Below are 24,081 nucleotides of genomic sequence, written 5' to 3'. Positions count from 1 at the left end.
TTCAAAACTCATCTCAAGACTACATATAGTCTTGCACCACATTATTGCAAAAAACAAAAGTCTTGTATGTGAGTTTTGAGTCAAGACTCCACTCAAGACTCGCCAATAAACTTACCCTTAGTCCTTTAGAGCAAGGCTAATCATTGACTACAGAGTTTTTTTTTTTTTTTTTTTTTTTTTTTTTTTTTTTTTGATGGGAAGAAGAATATTATTATTAATAAACAGTCATACAACATCTACAATAATGATAAAGATTTGTAAATCACAGATTTAGAGAAAATAACATTAATTTTACAATCAAAATCATAACTATTGCATGTATGGCATAGCTCACACTCTATCGCTTCAAACTTGACGCGAATAGTGATTTTCGATGTCTTCTCTTCTTTCCAAGTAGAGACCTTCACAATCTATATGCGTTGATGTTTTGATCGTAGAGTTGATGACAAACCCTAAACCCATATAAATCCAAGTCACCTTCTCAGTTATTATCAGAACCCAAAAATAAAATTCTCATCCATAGATGAGAATCAAAATCCTAGAAAATTGGAAAAAAACCCAAAAAACTGGGACAGACTCTCACAAATGGAGAGAACAAAACAAAGAAAAACAAAACAAATATTCTGTAACAAGTAACTGAATTAAACAAAAGAAAAAGAATCGGAAATAGTCTAATTTAACGGCCAAAAATACTGAAACCCTAAAAAAGAGAGGAGAGGAGAGGACTATGGAGTATTTTGGTTAAGCATCAAGAGAGAAAAAAAATGTTTAAAGAATGAAAAATGGTCGAGACTTTAGGACATAAAATGCATGCCCAGATTATAACTATGACTTCTCAAGGTTTTGAACATTAAATGACATCGTGTTAAATAATGGCCACGGGTTAATCATAGGTGAAATGGAGTAGTGGTATTCAATATAACAAAAAATAGGATTACAATTGAAATGGACAACCAATGACTATGCTTATTAATTTAAGAAAAATTTGTCAATTATAGTCATTTAAAGTTTATATTTTGTAAATTGCAGTCATTATTAAATTTTTTTTTTTGCAAATTACACCCCAATAGTACTAATAAATTGTAAATTGCGACCAAATTCAATTTTTTCATCAATTTGCGTGCCGAAAAATGTTCCGTTAAGGTTTTAGGGGTCATTTTAGTCCTTAAGAACCCAAATTGAGCTCGAAATTTGCAAAAAAAAAGTAACTTAAGTGCTTCGTTATGCGTATAAAAAATGTATCGATTTGTGTGTAACTATTTTTTTCCATGAAAATGAGGCCCTTACATTAATTTTTTTGCCAATTCCGAGCTCGTTTTGGTTCCTTAAGATCTAAAATGACCCCTAAAACCTTTACGGAATATTTTTCGACACGCAAATCGATGAAATAATTGAATTTGGGTTGCAATTTACAATTTATTAGTACTTTTGGGCTGCAATTTGCCATTTTTTTTTAAATGGCTGCAATTTCCAAGATACAAACTTTAAATGACTGCAATTAACAAATTTTCCTTAATTTAAAGTTGTTAAAAACCTACCTGACTAACCCGACCCGAAAAAAATAAAGTTCAAATGTCGACTTATTTGGACATAATAATTTAGCATGAATTAAATTTTAAAATAATAAGTCCAACTAAACCCGATTTTTCCGAATCCGATTAGACATCCGAGTTGACACCTTAGTTGATGCAGTTAAGGACTTAGGAGGGAGGAAGTGAATTTGAAAAATGGTTAATACTTTCGCCGTTCTATTAATATTGCAACAATGGACTTTTTACAGTATTCATCACTCTTGTTTGACCATATAATATAATTTATACATTAAGCAAAATATAGTCATGTGGGATCTCGTAGGATTCGTCTCATAAAATGCTTTCACAATATCAACTTTTTATAATTTTTAGTCTTACACAATTATAGATATTTAGGATGCGTAATTTTATCTTTGTTACAATATTAATAGAACGGAGATATTACTTGTATTTGAATTAACGAGTAAAAAGGTCTGTGGACTGTCAACTGTGGTAGAAACCGAAGGAAGAGAGCAAATTTGGAGGGAAAATGGAGTTGCTGAAACTGTCGAGGCTCAAACTCCAGCTTCGTGCCCTAATCTCCGAGGTCAAAGATCTTCGAGTAAGCCATTCTCTCTCTCTCTCCTTTTTCTTCTTTCTCTCTCCTCTCTAATTCATCTCTTCTGCTCTATTCAGGAAAGAGAAAAATCTGCTACGGAACAACTCCATCTTTCAACCCAGGTTTTTCCAATCACTTTCAATTCTGTAAAATCCTCAGTTTTCAGCTTGATTATGGAGTATTTTTGTAATTTTTGTTTTGAATTTCAGAAGCAGAAGCATTCGGAAGAGGAATTTGGGAGGAAATTGAAGGAATTGGAATCTGAATTAGCTTCATCTACTGAAGTACGCCAGAAATTAGAAAGGAAGGTTTGAATTTTTGCACATCAACTGTTCGATGAAATTCCTGTGAGAGAAAATGGTTCAGTTTTGTTAAGTATTGTTGTTTGTTGTGATAGGTAAGTTATCTCCAGAATGATCATGCTTTACTTGAGAGCAAGCAAAAGGAGCTGAATGGCACTATACAAAGCCTTCTTCAATCAAGGGAGCAATTCGTAACTGCTTATCAGGTTTTCGTTTGATTGCGGCTTTATTTTGTTTGTTTATGACTTAATGATCATGTATCTGATTTCACTGAAATCTTGAAGAGAGTGAAATAGTTTTGCATCAATTGGTGTTGATGGAGTTTTAAGATGTTATATTATGGGTTTGATACATTTAACTATTTAAGTAGCACTTGGACACTTAATACTTAAAATCGAACATAAGTACAACTACAGTCTAAGTATAACTGGCTTTGTGATAAGACTAAGAGGTCACCCAACTATGAGTAATACATTTGGTGCTTAGGATCATGGATTCATGGTCGAAACTTAGACTCTACTTGCAAACCTGTCTAGTATCATTAAGTTTTTTCAAGTGAATTACAATGAGTTCTTTGGACGGATTTTGAACATGGCTTTTGCCATAAGATAGGACCTGTAAGTTGGTTTGAGATATGACTCAAGTCATTTGGATGTTTAAAACGCCACATGTTTAACAGGCTAATGAATGCTATAGTATATCTTGTTATCCTGTGAGACACTGTGGCTAGAACCTTGGATGATTTGTTCAATTTTTTTTTTTTTTTTTTTTTTTAACGATAGTAACAGCTTTGGATTCTTATCGATAGGGTTTTCTGCAGTGTTCTCTATTTTCATTCCATTGAATGTATAATGTAACTTTCCCATTTATCTATGTAATATTTTAGATTGCACTTCTATTGTAGTCCAAATGGACCTTCTGCTATTGGATACAGAGGGGTTTAGAGCATTGATTATATATTGGTTTGGTTTCAGGAATCAACGTATGATATGAAACGCTCTATTGAAGAAAGAGATCGGAAGCTCAAGTTTTTCTCAGAGAAGCTGAAGTCACACTTGTTACTGTTTGATGCTATAGAAAAGGAGGCATCATATGTAAAGCAAGTTGTTGATAGTGTGCGGCATGTTGTCAATGAAAAAGAGGAAGTCGGTATGTAAAAACCTTGATTCTTAAGTTTTTCTTTTGATCACTCACTTCGTTAGTTGCAAATAGTTTATATAGAATTGTTACAGTGATAGCCTTGTGAATTAGCTCAATATTGCTGGTCTTCCTTTTCTATTATTAACAAATGTCAAGTCTATATGTGCAGTAAACAGCTTAAAAAGAAAGTTAGACAGACTTCCTGAAACCGAGAAGGCTCTTATGGGTAATTGCTATTCTGTAGCTCGTCAGTTGACCTAATCTTTTATTGATTAATTCAGGCTTAAACAGTGTTTGATGCTGTGTCATGCAGGAAAAATAAATGAAATGGAAAATAGGCTTGGGATATACAAGGATGAGCTCCAGAGAAAAGAGAAGATTATTTCTGAGCTAGAAGCACATATTGAAGCACAGAGAATTAGTAACAAAAATCAAACACAAGTGGAAACTATATCCTTCTGATCTATGCATTTTTAGAGCAATTTAAGTGATTTCTTAAATTCTTATATGTGAACAATCTCCAAAATGTTATGCTTTGACTACTGTCACCTTCAGAAAACTCTATCAAAGAAGGAAGCCATTATACAAAATTTAATATCAGAGAAGCAGGTACAGAGTTTTTGCTCGCTCATGTTATTTGTAGTTCATCCTTTCAGTTTGATTAATTTTCGCCTTGCTCTAATTTTCACTTTCTATATCCCACTGCAGGCTTTGGATTCTGAACTAAAGAGTTTAGGTGCTGTCTTGGAGAAGATCCAGCATGCTTTCAGAGATGTGAATGAGGTCTTTGGCGTAGTAGTCATAATCAGTTCCCCTGTTTTACTGTATGCTTATTCTTAATATGAATGGATTATAACAATTTTGACAACTGCGTATCACCATACTGATTTCCTGATTGGACATCTGCCAGTTGATAGATTAGGCATTCTTATAAAACTAATTAACATGTATAAAATGTGATGATCAGCTGTGTGGTATCAACAAGGTCATTGTATTTTACATTCTCAAAAAAGAAAAAACTAATCAAGGTCATCGGATTATACTTTTCTCAATAGGTTATTGAAGCATACCTTGTTAAATCTTGTGTATATTTACTATAGCTTTTGAACTTCGTATTCATGTACATTTTTTTGGTAACATCTAATGGTATAAAGAGTAATTACAGCTGTCATGGCAATATTGCAAACAATCTATGGCATCTCTCTTCATATTTGCAGAATGCAACATATTTCCAATTGTGATATTCTGATCCAAATGACAGGACAAAGAAGCATTTCTCTCAATAATTGAAAGCAAGGAAAATTTTTGTACGATTCCTAGAGAGGAAATGAGAAGGTCAAGCTCTGGATTTCATTGTCGTTCATGATCAGCATCTGGAGATTATATGACATTTATAAGCTTTCCTAAATGCTAGTACGTTGCTACCAATCCCTCCCTCCTTCCCCCAAAGATTAGAGAGGAAAAAACATAAAGTACTTGTTCTTTTCACCTTGTTTCCACTTATTTTAGGGAAATAAGTTCTAATAAGTTCAGGACAAATAAGTTCTGATAAGGGTTAATAAGGGAAGTTCATGCTCTAACTACAACTAGAATAAGTTCTAATATGTCCAGATAAGTTTAGGTAAGTACAAATAAATGTAGATGAGTGAAAATCATGTGAATTGATCAGTATTAAGGCATTATTTTAAGCCGAAAATTAGAATAATACTTTTATGCTAAGAATCCCATGTACGTTTTTCATATTATTTCATGCATTCTTTACATCACACTTACATACGTGAACCTAAATCCTAATTTCTTTGACTTGTTTTCTTGCCAGCTAGAGTTCAGGAATACAGTCAATACATATGTCAAATTAGCAATTGGGGTGGGGTGGGGGGGGGGGGGGGAGGCTTCAAACTAAGGAAGTTGATTATTCTTAGTGATTTACTGATACTTATTTTTCACATTGAGCCTCCAGGACTGAAGATTCTAAGGTTGACACGAGGAAGGATGCTGAATCTTTTGAAAAGCTTACTTCGGGAGGCTTTGCAAGTTGCACAGGTACTTGATATGTTGATCATGGTCTTTCTCTTGTCTGGTCCAAGGCTCAAATTTCTTAAGTCTACGTAAGCTTTGTACCTTATGTATATTCACTTATTTCATGTCTCAATTTCAACCTATTGGGGAATTGCATATTGGTTGAATACTTGCACTATTCGAAAGTTTTTTTTTTTTCTTTTTTCTTTTTTCTGGACTTCGAGAATTAATTATGTCAAGTTCCTCCATAGAAAACTAAAACTAAAAAGCTCCTATTAAAGATTTTATATTCTGGTGTATTGTATAAATCACCCGACTTCATGGTTTTAATATATCCAATCCTCCCTACTCTGCCTGGGCATGAAAAATTATGATGTTGATGGTTATATTGGCAAGACAAAGATTTTAATGAAAATTGCATATACATATATAGCACTTGAAAGTCTAGAAGAAGATTTGTACTTTTTCCTTGGCTAATTGACATAAGAAAATTGAGTCTTCCTTAAGCTAGAGATGAGTGGGGTGGGGTTAACACTTAATGAACATTGGTTATATTTTAGTACTCCGTATGTTGTTTTATTGATGAACACAACACCATTTGTAAAAAGTTAAAACTGGTGCACGGACTTATGGTTTTTGTCTTCTTTGTTTCTTTTGAATTTGTTGCCTTTTACTTTTTGCAGCATCTTCACAACGTGATCTGTGTGATACATACCCTTCCACAGAAATGCAAGAAGCGAATGTCCAGGAGTTCCATGCAGAAGAGGCAAGTAAATCTCTTGCATATAGGACTATACATGAAATAGCTTTTTTCTTATGTGGTAGTGTAGTACTGAATTATGAGGTATCATGTGATGAAATTGTAGCCTGCTTGCTCCACCAAGTCTATTTCTTCTGGACCTGAATCAATTACTACTGCTCAAACCAAGCCCATCAATGAAGCAAAGGTACAAGAAAGTAACTTCTGTTCATGTAATTGATTCCACAACTTCGTTTGCATCATTTTTTTTTGCTCCTTGTGTCATTTCAATCTGAATGACATGGGATATTCTGGGGACATGCAGTTTGTTGTTGATTAGTTAGACATGCTTTCTGGTATTCTGAAGTCGTGAATTAGTTTCAGCTACTTATATATAGTGACTGAAGCATAGTGAGCCCTTGATTGGTCCTTTAAAAATTCCTTTAGTTCTTTAGTAAATTGAAATTAGCTGAATCTGATCATTGCTCGACTTCAATGCATCTTTTTCTTCTATAGTGTGTCTGCACAACCACAGCTTGCCAAGTGGACTCTGAGTGCTCTACCACTCAAGCAGATACTTGATAACCTCCTGGCTAAGTTCCAACTAATGATACCATGTATGTTTCTGCTTATCTCATGCGAAAACAACACTTTATATATTATATTGGTTTCTTGAACACTTCTTGGGTTATGTGATGCAGGGACGTAGCCTACCCTCTTATCTGGCCTTGAATTAGGGCAGAATTGGGCTGAAAACCATAATACATGATACTCTCCAGGAAAATTGGTGCAGGCAACTGCATGCGGTGGAGTATAAATTTCTGATAGCAGCGGCCATCAATATCAGCCACCAGATTTGTTGTAGTGCCTTTTTAATGTCTTTTGGGGGGATTGAGGTTTAAATATATCATCAGTATATGCATCTCAGAAATTGGCTGGACATCATTGTAACTTCAACTACTATGACATAAATAGATTGCCTGATTTCATGTCTATTTTATTGTTATTGGTCTATTTAAATAGATTGTCTGAATTTCATGTCTATACAGAAGAGTGGCTAAATTGTCTAACAGCTACATAGTTACTACTTAATAGGGGTAGAAAATTGAGTATAATAGTAGTGGCCATTAAAGGCGTTTATGAAATTTTGTCTGCTGTTAACTGCTCCATTTCTAACCGCTAAAGCAAATAGACCATTTTTTTTAATATATATATATATATATATATATATATATATATATATATATTTGGATTTAGAACGTATCTAGTAAGGTGCTCAGTTTCATGATGATGATGGAACAAAATAAATACAATAGTTTCATCTTTTACGCCATATTGTAAGGAATTCTAAAATCAAACTCTACCTAAAGTCACTCGACACAAAATAGTTTTGACCTGAACTTGATTTTGAAATACTTGTAGTGATTATCTCATGTTCTCATCACAATAAACTTATAGAATCAAAAGGATCCAAAACCATTCTCAATAATGTTTCACCCATATATCAGTATTCAATAAATCTGAATTCAATTGGAACAATTTTGATTGCCACCTTTACTTGTCTAGTCAAAAGAAAGAGATATTAAAACATTGAGCAAGACAATATGTTGAAAGGTAATGATATATAGGGATGCATGTAAACATTTAATACATTTCCACAATAAATACTGTATAGGTAAATATTAATTTGAGAATACATGACAAAATCATACGTATATTCATAAATATTTTTATTTTTATATTCTTATATGCATTCCTAAGGACTATTTAAAATCGATAATGTTGAGTTGATAAAACCATAACATCATTGAACCCTCACAAAGAGGAAATCAGCACGATTCAGTTGATGAGGACTAACTTTTTGAAATCGAGTACTTGATGATAAATACAGCTTAATCAAATTCTTCTTACCTATTGCATTGTCAATTTCATCCTTGGTGTATGGTGGACCACTTAATATTTTATACGGGGTAGGTGAGTTTCATGCATGGCCTCATGGCATACTTTTTAGCTGCACGTACTACGGAGTAATATAATACGGAGTAATAGACTAGATCCTTAGTTTATGTACTAATGGAATCATGTTTATTGGTTGTCTTTACTAGCTTCACTCTTTCACAGTTTCATCAAGTGATGGCATCAAAATGCATAATTGTTTCATTCATGCCAGCTTCCGATTGCTGCTGGGATTACCTCACAGTAGTACTCGTTTAGGTAATTAGGGGCTTATGATTTTAACTCAAGCTTTTTACCTAGAATTCGTGAACCAAACACCCCTTTAAAGGCAAAATGAACTAGTATCATAGACTCATAGTATGTATTTCATTCCTTTGTAAAAAAAACAAATGTATTTCATTTCATTTTTCTCTTTCAAGATTGTCACTACTTAATTCACAATTAAATGATACAATAAACAAATAAAGTCTTTAACGATACACATATTGAAAACGTTAGCCCTTGGGAGGGAGAGGAACAAAAATTCACATCCCCAAGAGTCGGAATTGGCAGGACTTGAACATTTGACCAATCATGAAATAAATGAAACTCTTATTATTAACAAAGTAACAACATACATTTGACTGTGCTTAGATTTAGTATAAGTAGTAGAGTTGTGTCGCTTATTGGTTGATCTTATCTCGACTCTTATACCTGTATCCATTTTCATACAACTTATTCTGTATATAGCAAGTAGGTCGCCCGAGTTGTGTCATTTATTGGTTGGTCTTATCTCGACTCTTGTATCCTAACATATGTGTATCCATTTTCATACAACCTATTCCGTAGATAGTAAGTAGGTCGGCCGAGAAGAGAGAAAAGACAAAAACAATAGCTGTATGTGGCATGAGAAAATACCCTAAAAAAGTTGAAACTTGAACCCATATCTCAAAATTGAATTCAACCCAACACACCCGTGACATGAAGCAGCGCCTCCATAAATCATAAACCACGTGTCTCGCACCACCGTGCACGGCACTCACTGAACCACCGTGTTACTCTAATTTACCCTCCTTTTTTCTCTAACTTACTCTCTTTCTCTCTCCTCCTAAAACCCACTTTCTCTCTCCTCAAAAAAATGCTTTCAAGATCAAACGACGTCGCATGGGTCGATGACACAGCTGACCAAAACGACGCCGTTTCATGGACACGACCACCACCGCATCCGCAGCAACAACCACCACCACTTGACGGTGGTGATTGGTACCTCGCCGCCGGTCACATTATCACCCCACCATCAGAAATTGGAAATGACGCTTTACTCCTTCCTTCTACTCTTCAAACGACGTCGTCTTGCTCTTCTCAACCTCAATTCGACCCATTATTATCATCATCTTCATCGCAACAACAACTTCCGTTCTTCCCATTTTCTGCTGCTAAATCTTCTCTCTCTTCGTTCTACAATAACAGTCCTTTTGAATCAAACGCTTATAATTTCTGCACCGAACCGGGTTTTCTTCCTCCGGTTCACCGTACTGAACCGGGTTCATGCTTCGAGTTCCCTGGGTTTGGGTACTCTGGGTTAGATGGTCTGGATTCGAATCCTACTTTGTTTGGGAACCGGGTGAAAATGTTGATGCCCCTTGAAGTGGGCCCGAGTACTGGGCCGGGTCCGGTTGAGCCCAGTTTGTTTCAGAAACGATTTATGGTCCGGTCCAGCTCTACCGGGTCGGATAAGTTAGGGGAATTGGGTGGTGGGTTTTGGGGAGGAAGAGGGAAGAGAAAAAGGGATGATAATGGTAATGGTGATGTTGAGGAAGATGAGGTTGAAGGGAGTTTTGGGGTTTCAATGGTTAATTATGATTCTGATGAACAATTTGAGGAAGGTGATGTTGGCAATAATAATAATACTAATAATGTTACTATGAATCATGATAATAGTATTAATGATGATGATAACGGGAATTTTTCGAACTCGAATACCAATAGCTTAGTGACTGGTGGTGGTGGTAGTGGGAAGGGGAAGGGAAAGAGGAAGGGGTTGCCGGCGAAGAATTTGATGGCGGAGAGGCGTCGGAGGAAGAAGCTTAATGACCGCCTTTATTTGCTTAGGTCTGTTGTGCCTAAGATTAGCAAGGTCAGCATTAGTTTAGCCAATTTTGTTTTGGTTTATTTATTATTGCCTAAGATTAGCAGGGTCATCTTTAGTTTAGCTGACTTTATTTTGGATGTTATTTATTCAGACACCTTTTGGTTTTGGGGTCTTATAATCTTATGTGTGTATGATTACTAGCTTTATGAACTTTAGTTGATTGCCTTGTTCTCTGTGGATGATTGAAGTTGATACTATGTGTTGTTAGACATTGTTAATTTTGCAAGTTATACAGAAGAACCGAAAAGGATTGGTATATATTTGATTGAGTTGGTTTGCTTTTAAGAGCACTCCCAATGGTGATAAAAAAATATGCTCATGGGCATTTTGGGTGGGCAAAAAATGTGCTCATGCATTACAATGGTGATCAAATGAAGAAATGCAAAAATATGCCCATGAGCATTTCTTAAAATGCCCAAGACTTGGGCAAATTTGCAAGTGAATAGTGCTCTGGTGGGCCCCACAATTTGCAATGGTTATATTTTTTGTAATGCAAATTCTGAAATAAATATTTATTAAAAAAAATTAAAATTACCAACGGTCATAAAATTTAATTCTCTATAAATAGACATGCATTTTGGTATATTTTGGTATAATTTCAGAAATACCATAAATCCTCCATATTCTTTATTTTAACGATAAAAACGACACAAATAAAAAAAAAAAGTTACACAAATTTAGACTAGTTTTTATTTTTTTGGAGTAATATTGTTAAAATATAAATGAAATTAATAAATAAAGAAGTGTTGTGTAGGAGAGAGAAAGTAATGGTGGGGTATTGAAAAAGTAAGAGAGAGAGAGAGAGTGGTGGGAAAGCATTTTTTTGCTCACCATTGGGAGAGAAATTGTGAAAAAAAATTGCCCATGGGCAAAACTGATTTGTTGAGAGAGAAAGTGGGTAGAGAGATAGTGGGCAAGCATTTTTTTTGCTCATCATTGGAAGTGGTCTAATGATTGTGATTTGAATTATAACTTGTTAGCTAGCTAAGTGGGGACAAAAAGGTTAGATCTTTAAACAGGGTTCAACCATTTTTTTAGGTTGTGATCATTAGAGTAACATAATCTCATAACCATAAGCTTTGTAGTTAAAAACTGGGTTCTGAGCTTGTTGATGACCGGATCATGCATGATAGTAACTGGTTGGAATGATGCTGATGGTTTTTTGGTCTAGTTTGAGGAGCTATTTATTGTTCTCGGAGATCAATAAATAATCCAATCCCATATATTTTGTGACTTTGGTATTACATTGATTCTGTAGGCCTGTACATTTGAGAATTGTGGTGGACTGGTCTGGTGCATATTTGGTAGTACTTTTGGATGGTTGGGGTGGTATTTCAAATGGTAAAGGTGGTACTTTAGAGGGTTTATGGCGTTTGGGATCAGCGAAACTTCACTGGATCAACCTATTACCCTGTAGTCTAGCTTTACCTGGTTTATCTGGAGTTTTGTGTCAGCAGATGATTTTGCTTGTTTTAGATTGGGTAATGGAATAGATTCAGACCAGTTCACAAACAAAGACTCAAACAACAAAATTTGAGGAAGAAAGATTGATTCTTTAATTAAGCACAAGCCAAAAGGTTTCTTACAAACAGTGGGTTTAGCCCACAACTCTCATAGGGTAACTTTAGGTTACCTAGCTTAACAAAGATTACTCACAAATTGCCTACCTCATCAATTACTCTCTTCCCTTTTGATATGTACAATGCAATTCCCTAAGGAGATCCTACTGGCTGCTGAGTTTGTCTTTTGTGCTGTTGTCTTCTTCCTCAATCACTGCCACTTGGTTCCTGCTGATTGGCTCAAGTGTATTTGGCTGCCTTGTTGTTAGAAAAGGCCCATTGGTTTTTCTCTTAGTGTGCCTTTTCCTCCTGGAGTAGGTGAAGACCACTGGAGGGGTCACATGGTCTATTGCAAATAACTTGTTATAAATCTAGAGGATTTTTAGACTTAATTTCTAAGGCTCCTTAGACTGGGAAGATACATCCCAAAGCTTGATGTGGAAATCTTTCTTATTACGGAAATACGGAGTGCTTTGATGATAGATAAAACATTGCTAGATGGCTGCTTGCTTCTCACGAGTTCCAACTTCTACAGAGTATTGTTTGGTTTATACTGTATGAATTATGTCCTGGATGCCTTTTATGATACATCTTTTCCTGATTACATTTGTGGTCAGGACTTGATAATTCTTTTAGTTGATTAGTTCAACAAATTCTTCTTTACAGTGGATTATTATGTGCTCTTTTTACTGCTCTATGTAGTACAATACTCTCATGTCCACTATTCGCACTATTTAAAAACACTAATAGTATTTGATAATTGATATTCCTCCTGCAGATGGACAGAGCCTCAATACTTGGAGATGCTATTGATTATTTAAAAGAGCTCTTGGAAAGGATTAGTGAGCTTCACAATGAATTGGAGTCCAGTAATCCTGGCCCTCTGATGCCAGCTAGTTCTCATCCTTCTACACTTATCCCACCAACTCTTCCATGCCGCGTGAAGGAGGAAATTTCCCCAAATTCTTTGCCGGTCCCCAAGAATCAGCTTGCTAGGGTAACTTTATGAATTGACTATCGAATATCTTATTTTGTTTCCTCAATCTTGCGTTGCTTAGTTTGCTTTGTTTTGTTTTTCTTTGGTTTGGATTGATAAAGATGATTGGCTTGCTTGACAAAGATCTTGTGATACAATCATACAAAAAAAATAAACACATTGCTACATGCCTTGAATTATAATGGTAGTCCCTGAACCACACATAATTGCTTGTTGCAATCTTAGATTAAGGAGGAGCTATGCATTGCTAAAATCCAAGAATCCAGCTTGTACTAATGGTGGCAGATGGAAAACATTAATTATTGGAAGTTCCAAGGAGACACCGAGTCACATAAGGAAAATAGCTGAGCAAGTTCCTTGAGCACAAACTAGATCTTCATGAACTAGGAGCCTTATTTTGTGCCCTATGGGGTATATTAATGTAAAGGTGATGCATATTCAATATGGGAATTTCTTGTTTTTGTTTCTAGTAGTTATCTAGATTTTGCCTCTAGGTTTTTTTTACCTTTCACTTGAAAGGGTTTTTCCTATTTTAGGCCTTAGCCTTAGAATTAGTATTTAGGATTTTAATTAGGGTTTGAGTTGGTATCCTTTATTTTGTTTAAAATTTGCACAACCTCTGAAAAACGTGGTTTAATCCACATCAAATGGAGCTGTTCCTTTTTCTTCATTTAATTTGTTGAATAGCTGATTTATGTGGACTAGCTCTTATGAGACTTGAGAAGGAGTGGGTTCCAGCCCAAGGGGAAAGTCTAAGCCATAGAATGGGAAGTGGAAACTCCACTATGTAATCGATTATAACCTTGAGGTGAGAGGAATTCTTCAACCATAAATCTTTGGGTGGTAGCCCGACTATGGAGCTCCCACTTGAGTTTCAAAGACTTGATTGCTTATAAAAAATTATTACCGCTTTAGAAAGAGAGGGAGAGACAATTAATCTAAGAAGAGACAAGGCATATGACAATTATAAGTTTGCAAACTAGTTTGACCAGCTGACTAAGTGACCGTTGAATCGTTGATGCTATTCAAGCTAATGTTGAACAGTATAACGAAGTGAATTGAGTTGTTCTTGCTGTAACATAGCTGTAAACGGATAATGTTCGCTTACCTCACCCATTGATGGCTAAGGAGAGATTATTCTTCTGCTAATGCTGAAAAGGTAACAGGCCACATAATTATATTGGGCCACTTATCTCACTTTTCTTCTCACCGATTATAACGGGCCATGGAGTGGGCAGTTCTCGTTTAATTTCCATTTGTTTGTGAGGTTCTCATGGGTGGTCGTGTTGTGTTGACTACATCGGTATTTCGGTAGTACTGCAGTAGTGTGTAGGTTCTCCTAATGGTATAGGATGCATTCTACTGGAGAAGCAACCGCTACTTGATGACAAGAAGAGTTAGATTGCTTAATTTACTAAGAGAGGAGATTGAGAAGGGGTCATAGAAGTGGGAGAGCTCTATAGTGCTTTATATTGTAGGAAAGAACATCTATTACCTCAATAACCGGAATTATAGCTATATTTTGCCAAGGCATGGAGTTAGGTCGATTTTCATGGAACCTCATATCTATATGCATGATGTTTTTTTTATATTTTATTTAATATTTTTGTTTTTTTCCTCTTTAATTCCTTATCTATCTACTTCCTTTGTTTTTTTTTTGTTTTACTTGCAACACACCTTTTAGGCATGCAGTTTTAGGAGGTGATTACAGAAGGTAAACGAATGATTTTATCAAATTAATTTTAACACAAGGATTAGAAAAGGGTTAGGTATTATTAGAAAAATCATTTTGATGTGCTTTTGGTGAAATGGTGACGATTTAAATTATGTAGTATGTAATGGATAAAAATAATATGATGAAAATATTCGATTAAAAAATTGGAAAAAAAAATAGCAAAGTAAGCTTAAAAAATCAGAATTTTTTAAAAATAAGCCAAAAAATTTTTAATAAAAAATTGTTCTAAACCCATTGGGTTTACCTGAACCCAAAACTTTGGGTTAGGGTTGAGCATTTCTCGACTCGTGACCTGAAGTGAGCCGACCCGAAATGACCCGTGACCCGGAGCGACCCGAATCACTCGACCCGATTGACAGGTCTTGGTATTATGTGTAAAAGTTATTTTGAATAATTTGTGTGTTTACGTTATATAATCTTGACTTCAAAGTGTGTGCCACTAGCAAGTAAATAAAAACTGAAGAAGTATTATTATTATTATTATTATTATTATTATTATTATTATTTATTTCTGGTGATAAAAATGAAGTTATTTGTATGGATCTGCTTTATACTCTATGGTGATAAAACTTGGACTCTTTAATTCTATATTCATGGAAAGTTAAAACTCATTCCCTTATGGGTTAAATACTTATATATTCTATTCTTCTATTAAGTCGTCGTTTTTTTTCTTTCTTTTTTTTTTTTTTTTGGGGAGGGGGGGGGGGTTGGGTGTGTGTTAATTCTTTGAGTCAGATTGGTACCATATTGGGGTTTCTATTAGTAGCTGATGAATGTACTTTCTTATCAGATTTACATGGTTGCTAATGTGGAGTATAAATGGAAACTTCCACTCTTGACTTTCTAAAACAATGTTGGACATGATTGAATTATCTGGTATGAAAAGTGTACTAGGAAAACAGGTCCATTTAGGCCTTTGCACATAATGGATGGGTTAGTTTCCGATGGCTTGGTTGCTGTGAATCTGTGATGCAATAGACTGGGATATGTAGCATTGTAGGATCTATGACCTTTCTGTAAAATTAATATGATATGGGGGTTATTTAAATGATGTCCAAGTATTTAAATTAGTACTGTATCTTTATTAAAAATAAAAATATAAAAACACTTCTCATCCAAGGTAATGTACAGAGTGAAGTTTCTCCTTAATAGATGGTATGAAGAATCCCCTTAGGCAGCTTGAGAATTTTCTCAGAAATTTGTGATTAATCTGTGGTGACAAGTTTAGTTCAGTACTCAAAGCCAAAGTTTTATTTTATTATCACTTGTAGCTTTTAAATTAACATGGGAACAAGGGGAGATCGATACGAATTCATGGAACACAGCTGATTATCACATTCCAACTATGCATGCTAGTTAAAGCCCTTGAAGCCTTGGAAGTAACAAGAGACATTGAAGTGATTGCAGGTAACTAGGAACTTGGTGGGAAGGACTCGAAGGAGGGGGTCAATTACAGTGTAAGAAACGAGGTTGATGGTGTAATATTCTTTTCATGTGCCTAGTCTGACTAATCAATGTTTCAGATATCAATCATTACATGGCTAGTCTACCTATGGTCGGTGGGAGGTTTCTGGGATTTAGTGTCTCATAAGTATTATGGCCATAGCAATCAGAAAACTGTGGCTGATTTTGCAGATGAAATGCCATAGCCATGAATCTTATTCTGCCAACTAGATTAGCACATTAACCACCTAAGTCTAGAAGTATGCAATGGGCTGATCAAACACATGAAAAGCTATAGACTATAACCACTCAATTTTATGATACTGCTCACCTTGTCCCTGGAAAAGCTACTGTCAGTGAATGATTTTGTAGAAACTGCTGTAGAGTCCTTTTGTTACTCATTGTTTATTTATGCATAACCCTTCTTAGAAGCTGGTCATGAAACCTGATTGCTTGCTTGTACATTGTCCACCCATTGATCATACATTATAGAGAATAATTTATTCTATTGATAACATTGATAATCAATTTCCCCAAAAAAGTTGGAAGGTTGATCCATTGTCATGTCATGTTCTCTGGCTTTTTAGCAATCAAGAATCACTAGTGATTTTGGGCTAACTTAGTCAAGTATAACAATTAGTGAATCTGAACTTAAATATTATGCTATTTTCTTCTTATTTGATGAAGAAAAGTAATGATCAAGGGAATATTAATAATATGCCAGTAAAACCTAATGTTTTTCATTGTTCAAAAAAAAAAAAAAAAAAAAAAAACACCTAATGTTTTCATTCATTGGATAAATCTTGTTAAACAGTCCTTACAGAAGTTTTTCTTCCTAAAGTGTGGAACTATCTAAGGCTTGACAACTGCCTCAAGGTTTTTTTTTTTTTTTTTTTTTTTTTTGGGTTTTGAATTTCGTTACAGTAACATTCAGTTTAGTAATCAGTAAATATTAGTTTTCTGTATAGTAAAAATCAATGACCTTGCAGAACAAAAAAATATAGCATAGTGCATCAGTAGAAGTTAATTGCTCCCTGGCTTTTCAATTTGATGCTTGGGGCTAATTTTTGGAATTATATAGGCCATTTGTCTTGTAATCTAAATGGTTCCATGTTTCCTTTCACTATGTATAGATTGAAGTCAGTGCTGGAGAAGGAAGGGCAGTTAATATCCACTTGTTTTGTGCTCGTAGACCTGGTCTGTTGCTGTCCACTTTAGAAGCTTTGGAGAACCTTGGGCTGGATATTCAGCAAGGTGTTATTAGCTGTTTCAATGGATTTGCATTGGATATATTTCGAGCGGAGGTAAGGAACTAAGGATATATTATTTAACAATTATCTACGGCAATATTGGATTGAATAGCTTGATTTAAGTCAACTTGTCTTCACTGAATGAGATCCGCCTTATCAAATTCTTGTGAAAAGAGACTTATTTCTGCTTATGCTGTATTAAATTATTAATTTATATGTGCATGTATATTTGGTTTAGTTTTGCTTTGAGAATATGAAAATTCCCTGTTGCCCCTATAAATCTTATTTGTCCCCTAAATTTTAAAATGCTTTTGATTTTTGACTGTTATCCAAACTTCCAAAGAGTTGGGTATTATGCTCCTAGAGTCTTAGGCAATGTTTCCAGATGGCAGCAATTGCTATTTGGAATAATTTTAATAAATAGAGGTAGTTTCAAATATATGGCTTAGCAGCAATTAAAGGGACAGACATTCACAATTCTTATTTTTTGCAATCAGCAATGCAGGGAAGGGAATGAAATCTTGCCTGAGCAGATCAAAGCGGTGTTGTTGGATTCAGCTGGTTTTCATGGTGTCATGTAGCAGTTGTTCATACTCACTTGTGAAGCCTTCTGTATAAAGGCTTCCCTTCAAGTGCTCTGTAGGCAATCTGTCTCCCTTTACTTCCTGTTAATGGTCAATCATTTAGGAGTTTTTTTTTATTTGTTTTTATATGATAAAGTATGTAATTTATCTATCCTGTTTGGAGATGAGGAAATTCCTTCTTTTCCCCTTAGCTGCATTCTATAGTGGCTACTGGCTACCATTGTTGAAGAAAATTGACAAATTGTAGATTTTGTTGTTTCCTTTGAGCACCTTAAAATGGAATAAAGGAATTTTACCTTCTATAGAGAAGAATGAGTTTATTTTATAATATTATCCTGTGATTTCTTTTCTACTTGTTCTGTACTCCTTAGTTTCAGAAGCTTGTAGAAATTATTTTAATATAGCTGCATATATACTTGGAGACCTCACTTTGGATTACCTTATGAACTGGTTGACAGTTACTACTCAGCTGTTTCTCGATACATTTGAACTTCCATGTAAGTAACAAAAGCCTGTGTTGTTTACTTGAGTGTACTTTGGGGTTCAAACATGGCCATCCGTTATAGCCACCTGTGGCATGCAGTCGTACAGAAAGAAGAAAGTTGCATTACATAAAGTCACCATTCAACTCTTGTTATGTGCTACTTGAGGACATTGAGGTTCTAGTTGATCTTCCTTTATGCACGCAATTTTGGTTTGTCCGTTTCTATATAGTGGCCTGACAGATGACTTATATGGAGTCAATTTGCCAATCTCTCACTCGAGCTGGAAATTAGCTGTGTGTCTTGATTCTCTTACTTTTAGAATGAAAATCTCGTTTGCATGTATGGTGAACCATAATTAGATTATGTTCAACCTCACTATGCTATTGTTTATTTGCTTGACTGGTCTTTATATTTATAGTTCTATATAAGAGAATGCAGGTCAGAACTATTTTTAGCATTGTTGCTGTTCAATCAAGGAGAATGCCTGAGAAGCCCAGCACCTTGTGAGTTGCATTGTGGTGGATAGTGGTTCAGAGGTGAGCTATGAAATGGGACAGGAGTTGTCTACTGCACCCACTTTCTCGCTAGACCTACATTCTTCATTTACTCTGTAAATTTTTAATTATGTGTGGTGCCTGAAGTCACTTTGCATCTTCGTCTTCAGTGTTTGTATTAAAAGTTTAAGAAGAATCTTCTGTTTCCTTTTTTGCTATCTGATTCATCACGATAAGCTTTAATTGACATAATGTATGCATAGCATGAGCCATGAGGTGTAGTAAGTCTTTTCTATGTGGCCAATTTGATTCTTAAATATGTTGTATGAGTTATGAGAGTTATCTATCTCTCTTCTTTTTATTTTTTATAATTTTTATTATAATGCTTATCTGGGCAAGTCAATTGTGAACCTAAAGATCAGTAGCTTTTAACTTCTAGTACATGCTGGAATCTGGATGCAACTGATCTCCAATTCTCCACCCATTACTATGCAAACTAGTCCCTTCTATCACTTTGTTTCACTGTAGTGATGTGGTGAAATCAGAACTATGCGCCGTTTTTGGTAAAGACAGCTCAGAAGTAGGCAAGGGAGATCTGGATCACTGTTGTGGAATCAAGGATCTGTCCATTCTTCATTAGTTCTGATGGAGTGAAGCCAGCTGAAGCGACTTAATTTCTGTGCCGGAGAACATTGTTCATCATTTTGCCCCAAGGTACCATATTTCTTTCATTACCTGTCTTATAAATACAGTAATTAACTTCCATTAGTATTGAGAGAAAGGGGTGTCTTTCAGTGAATTTTTTTTTAGTCTTTTTTGCAAATAATTGTAGTTTTACACTGTATACGTATGAACCTACACAGACTTTGTTAGTGGCTGGATCCAATTATTTATCTGCTGCACCAATACCAATACCATGCAGGTTTGCTGATACATAGTGCCAGGATTACTGACTGTGAAGACTGAGAGTTGCAAGTGTGGCAGCAATCCCGAATTTGTATCAAGCTCCGTTTTATCACAAAATTCACAGAGCTTTGGTTATTGTATTTATTTTTGGTTACAGGGTGGGGAGAACACCTGGTAGTGCCTACTAAACAAGCGTTAACTCAGATGAAGCACACAAATGTTCTGAAAAGATAGAATAAAGAAAAGTGTTGTTTGTGGAAGATGAAATAAAGTGATATGCTGGTCACGCACTTAAGAAAACTTTTGTATCATCCACATAGTTTCATGGAAAAGGTGGAAGGCGATATTAATTGAGGTCGATGCCCTGTCAATGTCTTATACGAAGTACAGAGAGAATTCCAGGGAACTGTCCCAACGAATATTCAGATTTTGGTAGTCAAAAAGGATGAACCTATCCACATTGTATTCTCTGGACTAGCTTCGAAGAATTTGCAAATATTGATGCTTTAATGCTATTATATTAGAGCATGTTATATGGCTTATACCCTTTTTGCAAAATTGTAATTCAATGTAGGAGTAATTCTCTATAAAGTAAGGTTGTCCTCGTGAATTTGTATATAAAATTGTTAGAAAAATCTAGAACTATTCTGTCAATGTATTTGAAATTCAAAAAACAAATGCACAAATTTTTATTACCATCTATTACTGTACAAGTTACTTGGTACTTTACAGGTGAAATTATACTTAAATTCTCATTACCGCTATGCATAATCGTCTACTAATGAGTCAAGTTTATGGGATGAGTTTAGCGTCTTGCCTCAGCTATAGTTCATAAGTTCTTCCTTTGTTGGTTATGCGTGTGGTTTGATGTTTTTTGTTGTAATGTAGTTCTGTTTAGCTCTTATAGGTTGTAATCTATGCCTTTTATTATATGCAATCTTTGTCAAAAAAAAAAAAAAAAAAAAAAGGAATACGTATGTCGGTACCCTAACCTTATGCATTGATGTTGATAGATAGATATATTTTGGTGGTGATGACATATATGATATATCAGATAGATATGTTATAGTGATATTATAAGCAAAATTTGACACCTCTAGAAGGCATCTTTGATTGGTCATGTATGTACCATAGTGTATCTATTTATCATGGTATCTTGTATTTTGACAAGTAGACCAAAAAAAAGTTGCAAGTTCCATAAAACTCACGGCATCTCTTGTACCTTGCAGTTGGGACACTTCTTACTATTCCAATGATGAAAAGATGGTAGTGAACAAACACAGGTAGAGACTAGTTGGACTTGCATTTATGTAATGTAACAACTACTTTTACGCCTACGGTGAAAAGTTGATTTTGTTACAAAAAATAAATATAGTGTTTTTATTTTTTTGTTTTTTTTTTTTTTGATAAAAATTTATTCTCCCTTTAAAACTTTGTGGGAAAAATGATACATCTCAACTAGGGGTGGGACTTCGGTCTGGCAGTTCGGTTTAACCTCGGTTTGAGTCGGTTTCGGTTTGGAGCGGTTCGGATTGAAACGGTTTAGTTTAGCTGGCGGGTCGGTTTGGTTCGGTTTGGGTTAGTCACGGCTCGGTTTGGTTTCGGTTAATTTCTTTGCGGTTTAAATTCGGTTTGGGTCATAAGCGGGTCGGTTTATAAACGATTCGGATTATGTCGGTTCGGTTTGATACGGGTCGGTTTAAGGGGCGGGTTTACCCGGGTCAATGTCAGTTCGGTTTACAAACGGTTTGGATCAAGCCGGTTTGGTTTGAAATGGGTCGGTTTAGGGCATTTACCCGGGTCAATATCGGTTCGGTTTATAAACGGTGCGAATCATGTCGGTTCAGTTTGAAATGGGCCGGTTTAGTAGAGGGTTTACACAGTTCAATTGGTTCGGTTTATGAACGGTTTGGATCATGTCGGTTCGGTTTATAAGCGGTTTGGGTCATGAATTGAATTCATGATTGTTTTAAAGATCGCGTCATGACCATGATTTAATGAGTTGATACTTATAATACGATAAATCGATAATTAAGAATGTACAAATATTCAATTAGATTGATCAACAAGTGTTTTAAACTTTTAAGTTTTAATAATCAGATATGTAAATATGTTTATCGATTGTAGATTTGTAGTACATACCAATAATTCAATGAGGCAATGATACTTATGATAGTATGATAATGATACCAACCATACATTCGTACGATATGATATACATAATAATTAATCTATAATTACATATACATTAACAATATCGTATTGAATCAATTTCCATTTCCAAACATTGCATTTCTTATAAATTATAACTTACACGAGATTAAATGGATTCGTTATTTAGTTTGTTACTTTATTTAGATTACTAACTCAAACAACTTAATAAGTTAAATGGACGAAATCATGACCATGATTTAATGAGTTGATACTTATAATACGATAAATCGATAATTAAGAATGTACAAGTATTCAATTAGATTGATCAACAAGTGTTTTAAACTTTTAAGTTTTAATGATCAGATATGTAAATAACTAAATATGTTTATCGATTATAGTACATACCAATAATTCAATGAGGCAATGATACTTATGATAGTATGATAATGATACCAACCGTACATTCGTACGATATGATATACATCATATACATAATAATATAATTACATATACATTAACAATATCGTATTGAATCAATTTCCATTTCCAAACATTGCATTTCTTATAAATTATAACTTACACGAGATTAAATGGATTCGTTATTTAGTTTGTTACTTTATTTAGATTACTAACTCAAACAACTTAATAAGTTAAATGGACGAAATCACGAAATCACTAATTAAAGTGGTGATGAAAGCATTATGCAATACTAATGTACGAATAGTCAAATATACAACGGTTAGATTGAATGCCCATGAAAAACAATGGTTAGATTTTCATTACTTTATTAGTTATTAGTATTATTACTTATTAAGTTATTATTAGTTTTATAGTTTATTATATATACTGATATACAATCACAGACTCACAGATGTCAGATATTGTCATATTGATGAGCATTAAGCCATTAACTCATTAAGTCATTAACTATGTCGTATTGAATCAATTTCAATTTTGAAACATTTGCGTTTCTTACAATTTATAACTTATAAGTAATAAACTAATAATAATAATAATAATAATAATAATAACAATAATAGTAATAATAATAATAATAATAATAATATTATAATAATAGTAGTAGTAAACTAGTAATAATAATAATATTAACAAATAATTATACTAACAATAATAATAATAATAATAATAATAAATTATTAAAAAAAAACGGTCAAAAAGACCTAGAAAAGCACAAAGAAAATCTAGACCGTTAGATCTAGATGAATATTCTAGAATCTACAAAAAAAAAATGAACGGTTAGATCTAACTTAGATGTTGAGATTGAATATGGACGGTTAGATCAACTGAAGTAAAACCTAAACCTAGAAAAAAAACCCACTCTCACTCTCTCAGCCATTCTCATTCACTCATTCAGCCGTTTCTCTCTCAATCTCACAATCTGTCATAGTTTCTCTCTCTAACTTCTCAGTTTCTCACTCTTTCGTTCTGAAATTCTCAAGAATCTCAAGCTCAATTTCGTTTCATTTGTGTTTTGGATCTACATTTCTGATTTCTAGCTTTACATTCTCGTTTTTTTGTTAATTTTTGTTGTTTTCGTTTTGATTTTATTCGTTTTTGTTCCGGTTTGTTTATTTAGGGTTTTTGTTTTCGTTTCATTTGTGTTTTGGATCTACATTTCTGATTTCTCGCTTTACATTCTCGTTTTTTTGTTAATTTTTGTTGTTTTCGTTTTGATTTTTTTCGTTTTTGTTTCGGTTTGTTTATTTAGGGTTTTTGTTTTCGTTTCATTTTTGTTTTGGATCTAAGTTCTGATTTCTGATTTCTGATTTCAAATCTTCCTCCCCTTCAAGCCGTCAAACCCTAAGGTAATTTTTTTGTTAATTTATTCGATTTTTTTCGTTTTCGTTTCGGTTTTTTTTTTTATTTCAAGTTCTGATAATCTACATTCTTGATTTTTTCTTTTGATCTCCAGTTCAGGTAGTTCTCCATCTTCAAATCTCCTTCAAGCCGTCAAAGGTAATTACTTTTTCCTTTTTGTTTTTTTTTTAATACAGTTTTTCTGTTTTTGTATTTGATTATTGTTGTTGTTCTTGCTT

At 34.3% G+C, this 24,081-nt stretch overlaps 2 protein-coding genes across 2 annotated transcripts; both read left to right on the top strand.

Annotated features, from left to right (window-relative positions):
• Positions 1-2,015: 2,015 nt before the first annotated feature.
• On the top strand, positions 2,016-7,325 carry LOC110698066 (oral-facial-digital syndrome 1 protein homolog). The gene is made up of 14 exons (XM_021875469.1): positions 2,016-2,133; positions 2,208-2,252; positions 2,340-2,438; positions 2,528-2,638; positions 3,407-3,581; positions 3,742-3,798; positions 3,886-4,022; positions 4,122-4,181; positions 4,281-4,355; positions 4,834-4,907; positions 5,533-5,615; positions 6,275-6,538; positions 6,847-6,947; positions 7,032-7,325. The coding sequence occupies exons 1-12, from the start codon at positions 2,062-2,064 to the stop codon at positions 6,493-6,495; spliced, it is 1,209 nt and encodes a 402-aa protein (XP_021731161.1). The 5' UTR covers positions 2,016-2,061; the 3' UTR covers positions 6,496-6,538; positions 6,847-6,947; positions 7,032-7,325.
• Positions 7,326-8,787: 1,462 nt separating this feature from the next.
• Positions 8,788-18,289, top strand: LOC110698065 (transcription factor ICE1-like). Its single transcript, XM_021875468.1, has 4 exons — positions 8,788-10,402; positions 12,755-12,973; positions 17,285-17,455; positions 17,899-18,289. The coding sequence occupies exons 1-4, from the start codon at positions 9,404-9,406 to the stop codon at positions 17,980-17,982; spliced, it is 1,473 nt and encodes a 490-aa protein (XP_021731160.1). The 5' UTR covers positions 8,788-9,403; the 3' UTR covers positions 17,983-18,289.
• Positions 18,290-24,081: the final 5,792 nt, after the last annotated feature.

This window comes from Chenopodium quinoa, unplaced genomic scaffold (genome assembly GCF_001683475.1).
Source record: "Chenopodium quinoa cultivar QQ74 unplaced genomic scaffold, ASM168347v1, whole genome shotgun sequence".
Taxonomy (NCBI): Eukaryota; Viridiplantae; Streptophyta; class Magnoliopsida; order Caryophyllales; family Amaranthaceae; genus Chenopodium; species Chenopodium quinoa.
The sequence above is the reverse complement of the archived record's forward strand: the minus strand, read 5'-3'. Positions and strand labels throughout refer to the sequence as shown.

Coding starts and splice junctions, on each gene's coding strand:
- LOC110698066 (XM_021875469.1), top strand. CDS start 2,062: ATGGAGTTGCTGAAACTGTCGAGGCTCAAACTCCAGCTTCGTGCCCTA. Junction 3,799..3,885: donor AACCGAGAAGGCTCTTATGG/GTAATTGCTATT, acceptor TGTGTCATGCAG/GAAAAATAAATGAAATGGAA. Junction 4,908..5,532: donor CCTAGAGAGGAAATGAGAAG/GTCAAGCTCTGG, acceptor TTGAGCCTCCAG/GACTGAAGATTCTAAGGTTG.
- LOC110698065 (XM_021875468.1), top strand. CDS start 9,404: ATGCTTTCAAGATCAAACGACGTCGCATGGGTCGATGACACAGCTGAC. Junction 10,403..12,754: donor TTGTGCCTAAGATTAGCAAG/GTCAGCATTAGT, acceptor TTCCTCCTGCAG/ATGGACAGAGCCTCAATACT. Junction 12,974..17,284: donor CCAAGAATCAGCTTGCTAGG/GTAACTTTATGA, acceptor CACTATGTATAG/ATTGAAGTCAGTGCTGGAGA.